At 31.6% G+C, this 5,140-nt stretch overlaps 1 protein-coding gene across 1 annotated transcript; it reads left to right on the top strand.

Moving 5' to 3' along the window:
* The first annotated feature begins 1,076 nt into the window (after positions 1-1,076).
* LOC145836967 (kelch-like protein 26) lies at positions 1,077-3,058 on the top strand. The gene is made up of 2 exons (XM_082944739.1): positions 1,077-1,203; positions 1,995-3,058. The coding sequence occupies exons 1-2, from the start codon at positions 1,077-1,079 to the stop codon at positions 3,056-3,058; spliced, it is 1,191 nt and encodes a 396-aa protein (XP_082800865.1).
* Positions 3,059-5,140: the final 2,082 nt, after the last annotated feature.

Raw genomic sequence — 5,140 nt, 5'->3', positions numbered from 1 at the left:
CAGCTGTTGGAAAAAATAATTTCGTTGAAAGTTGCAAAGATTTTGCTACGTCGTCAATTGATTTTGCAAACTCAAGTGAGAATTATTGTAGTTTTATTAAAAATGTTACTGTTTAAAAACTTTCTATAGCATGGTTGGCATGGCAGTCTTTCTTAATTAAAGGATCAAGTTTATAAATTAATACTTTTTTAAGGCCATAAGTTTTTAAAATAAAGTATAAGTACTAACAGAAAAAGAAGAAATGTATTTGAAATTAAGTTATGACCAAATTAAATTTATTTATAGTTTATTTTCTAACTTGTTTTTCAAAAAATTTAAAAATTTCTTAAAAAACAAAATTGTAGAGAAAATATTTGATAAATAACGATGAGTAGTTTTAATAAAGTCAAGCGCAAATTTTTAGCAATTTTTGTTAGTTATCACAAGATAATTTCAAGCAAGAAAGTACGTTGGTGGGTAGGTGTTAGAAAAGCGTAGCGTCACTTTAGCACGAAGTAACACTCTAGAACAGAATGTGATTTTTGCACGGGTTTTACTAAGGCACGGTGTCTTTTTTGCACAAAGTGAAACTATAGCACGAAGTATAATTTTTCCATGTCGCTTAATTAAGTTTTCAAAATTTATTAAAGAACTTTTAGTTAAAAATATAAAAGTAAAAGTATCAATATATCTTTTTTATCTATTTTTTGTTGTATGGGTTAATAGAGTTTCTAAATTTACTTTTATTATATCAGAATAATGTTAAGGTTTGTTTTAAAATAACTAGATGTACTAATCAAACACAAAGTTTTAATTGAAGCTTAAACCTGTAACACAAATAAAACTTCTTTACATAGTTTACATATTGCATAGTTCGTTTTTATATTCTGTTTACAGTTTGCATAGTTTGTTTTTATATTTTTAAACTTTATTGTACAAATAGTATATATAAGCATATAAAAATCAATTTTAATAACTTGCTTGCTAAAGCGTCACTATGTGCGAAAGTGTCAGTTTGTGCTAAAGTGTCACTTCGTGCTAAAGTGTTACTACGTGCTAAAGTGTTACTACGTGTTATAGTGTTACTTCGTGCTAAAATGACATTACGTGCTATAGTGACGCCGTGCTCTTTTAACGATAACCAGAAAGTACCTTGCGGGCCACAAATTTTTCTTAAGCTGAATCCTGCTTGCCTGTCGTTCATTACCAACCCCTACTCTATAGGTTGTGTTTCTTTGTTTTAAATCAATATAAAGTTGATAGAAACTTGAAATCAGAATCAGATTTATGAATATGTACATGAAGCTTAAAAGTTTTTCTAAAACTTTATTTAACTATTACACCGTTTAAAGCACTTTTAAATCTCTGCAGATATAAATTCTAAATTTATAATTATAAACAAGTTTTGGCGGTTCAAAAAGTCTTTTTTATTTTAAAATTTTATTATCCAAGTAATTTCAATGTAAAACTACCATATAAAAATATTTTTAAAATTTGCTTCAAATAAATTAACATTATTGTTAAAATATTGATAAAAACTTAGATATTTTCTTTCTTTTGTTAAGTTTGAAAACTAAAAATTACAAACTGATCAACATATATTTATACAGTGTGCTGCTATTGTTCATAAACTTTTCTTTTATTTAGTTTTTGATAATTTTCTTCTATTAAGTTTTGAAACAGTATATCTATTTTTAAAAAATCTACTGATAAAAAATTAAACTTTGTCGAAGCAATGATAAAAAAGTTTTTGACAGAGCATCTTAACAATTTGTTTAGTTCTTTAAGTAGACAATGTTTTGACTGAATACTGATCTATTTCTATGTTGTCTGATTGTACGTAAAATAACTTAAACAAAACTTTTAATAAATTTTAAACTTAAAGGTTTTTTTGCTCAATCTTAAAGAAAGTATTAATAAAAAAAAACTTAAATTTTAAAGCTAGACATAATTTTTTACAAGTTAACAAAAAAACTGCTGTTATGAAAACCAAGCTTTAACAAATTATTTTACAGCGAAAACGTGCGGAGGAGACCAGTTGTTAGCGCGTTTCAAAACAAGTGCTGTTTCGTTAAACGAACCCGAGCATTGTGAAGAAAGCGTGCAAGTCAACGTGGACACGGTTTTAACAGTTTTCAGTTTATCCAGCATCTTCAGCATATTCAGCTTGTCTAAAACTTGCCTGCGCTTGATCGAGTGCTACTTCCCAGTTCTTGCCGGATCCGACAGCTTCAAGTATTTGAGCTTGGCGTCGATGAAGAAAATTCTTTCGAGCAGCAATCTGAATGTCGATTCCGAGCTTCAGGTGTACAACGCCGCAAACAGGTGGTTACATCATAATGAATGCAACAAACATGCTAAGTCCCTTTTGCTTAAGACTCGCCTCCCGCTCTTGTCAGTGGCTGCTTTGAGAAAAATTACACGGAAAAGATCAGCTTTCACCAAAAGCGACGAATGTTTGAGAATCATCAAGCAGGTCAAGGCAAGCAAAAAGCATCCGAAATCGCGTATTGCAACGAGCTACAGCTGCCAAAAACTATGTCTTGGCAATTCCAGTTGTTGCATTACTCACCGGCACTGTAGCAACGACAGTTTTAACGTCATTGTCTGCGATGGCACCTCAGAGTCGAGCAACGTTAGAGACGTGCATCGCATCAATGACGTCTTGAATCTTCACGAAACAGAAAACCTGCCGCAAATAAGAAAAGCTCGTCATCTTTTTGAAATGGTCAGTGTCGGAAAAACGCTCTTTGTTTTCGGAGGCTTCGACCACAAGAGAAGCAGCGTCCCGTACATTGAAAGGTATTCTCACGGAGATAAAACTTGGAAAAAAGTGGCGAGAATGATTGACGACCGTACAAGGTTTGCTGCATGCGCGTTTATGCGCGACGTTTACGTAACCGGAGGAGAAACGGACGGAACTCCCACGCAAAGCTGTTTCAGGTTCTTTGTGAGAAAGCTGGAATGGCAGCAAGTCCGCGGCATGAATTTCACGAGAAAAAGTCACGCCTGCGCGGTTTTCCAGGGCAGGGTGGTTGCTTGCGGGGGGTGCAGAGCAGAAGGGACGTTGTCGACCTAAGACACATTTTAATGAATTCGGTCGAAGCGTACGACCACGCCGCCGATTCGTGGAAGCTCCTGCCAAGCATGGTCGAGCGGAGGTGGATGCACAAGTCGGTGGCCGTCAAAAACAAGTTGTTTGTGGTTGGAGGGTGGAACAAGACCGACTGCGAGGTTTTCGACGGTAGCAACTTTGTTTTGCTGCGGCCGCCCGTCTCTTTAGCCGCTCGTTTGAAGCTGACTTACGGAGTGGTTGGCGTGGGAGGTAGGCTTGTTGTTTTTTCGCGCGGAAACTCGGTTTTTTATTGCAACGTTGCGAATTTAGAGTGGTTTGAAAGAGAGTTTGCAGCGGTGGATGGCGTTGATCGGTATTCTTGCGCTAGACTGCCTAAATTTTAAAAACATAAGGAATTTTTTAGGAAAAATCTTAACTATCTTGTAACAAACACTGTTTATGTTTTTTTTTTACATACAGACATAGTACAGAGTTGTTTTAAGTATTTAATATTAAGGTATTTTTATTGTATAACTATAACTGAATTTAAAGCTGGTGGTTATAAATTGTAAAATTTTTTGTAATTTAGAAATGTGTACGATAGTTAAAATAGAAACCTTAAGTTGCTTTGTTTTAAGTTTTGACACGAAAACAAATTGAAACGTTTTTTTTTTTAGTTTTATGCTTATAGTTATATCACCGCTCTTGAGATCTTACCAAGCGGATTTGAACAAAGTACTGAATCCCGCTTTCTAAGATCTCAATAGTGGTGTGTTGCGACAATGCCTACCTGATGAGTCCTTACAAGGACAAAACCAGTCGTAGGTTGTCTCGGATGCTATTGTTGTTGATCGTGTCGTGAAGTTTATAAATATATTAAATAATAATTTTGAGTTGACAATTGTTCTTATTTAAATAAAACAAAATATATATATATCAATATTAGTAAGAAAATACAGTTTAGTTTCGTAATAATAAACCATCGAATAATATAAAAAGTTACCGAGTAAAGGTTTAGACTAAACCGTTCTTGGTTTTTGTTTGATAAACTTATTTAATTTACTATATCAAATTTCTATTAGCATATATCCAAACATTTTGTTTTTTTGCTAATCAGCTAATGAATTTAAGTTGTGAAATTTCTTAACTTTTTTCTTTAAACGTTAGCAATATTAATCGATTTAATAGTTAGCCTTTAGCTGATATACTGTTTTAAACTTAACAAAAAAGTGATACTAAATTAAATTGTAGAAATATAGGTAGTATAAAATGTTTGTTTATAATACCACTAAGTTATTTAGTCGTCTATATTGCTAAAAGATAAGCTAAAAATAAATATTGCAAAAAATACACTGTGTTTTATTAACACAGAGTAAAAAAAGCTACTTACTTTAGTTGTAAAAAAAGATTACTATCATATTGATCATACTATGCAAAGATACAAGTTTTATGAAAAATAAAAAGCTATTATCAAATTCGAGCTTATTTTGTGTTTTTTTTTACTTTTAGGTTGTTTTAAGTTTATCTGCGCATTTTAAAATAATAAGTAGTTATGTTTGTTCTAAACAAATTCAAATAAGTAAAACCAAAGTAATAACAAAACGTAGTTTAATTTGTGAGAAAATATATACCATGGTAAACTACGTAAGTATAATTTTAGATTATTTGTATTTGTTTAAAGCTGTTTGTAATTGATCACTTCAATAATTTTAATCTGCTGTTTTTTTATTATGTTTATCATACACATGTTTGTGTTTGTACAGTTTTCATTGACTAGGCTTTTTTTATTGTTCTTACCGTAAAATCAAAATTTGTGGTATATAAATAAACATTTGTATGGCCATTAAATGGTATAACAATAAACACTTCTTATAAAAAGTTAGAGCTTTGCTGAAAAACTTTGTTTAAGTGTAATTTATTTGACACAAGTTAAAATTCTGCCAGTTTCAGAAACTTCAATCATAGTTCAGTTTATAGCAGTATGACTACTTTTATGAATATATACCTTAAAAGGTTTTAGTTAATTTATCTTAAAATACGGAAAAAATACTCTATTTCAAGAGTTCAAAATGTATTAGATAAAATTTAAATAAAATTTTGCAATTT

This window comes from Thalia democratica, chromosome 1, assembly GCF_965202585.1.
Source record: "Thalia democratica chromosome 1, ktThaDemo2.hap1.1, whole genome shotgun sequence".
Classification (NCBI taxonomy): domain Eukaryota; kingdom Metazoa; phylum Chordata; class Thaliacea; order Salpida; family Salpidae; genus Thalia; species Thalia democratica.
This window is presented reverse-complemented; position numbering and strand designations above follow the sequence as displayed.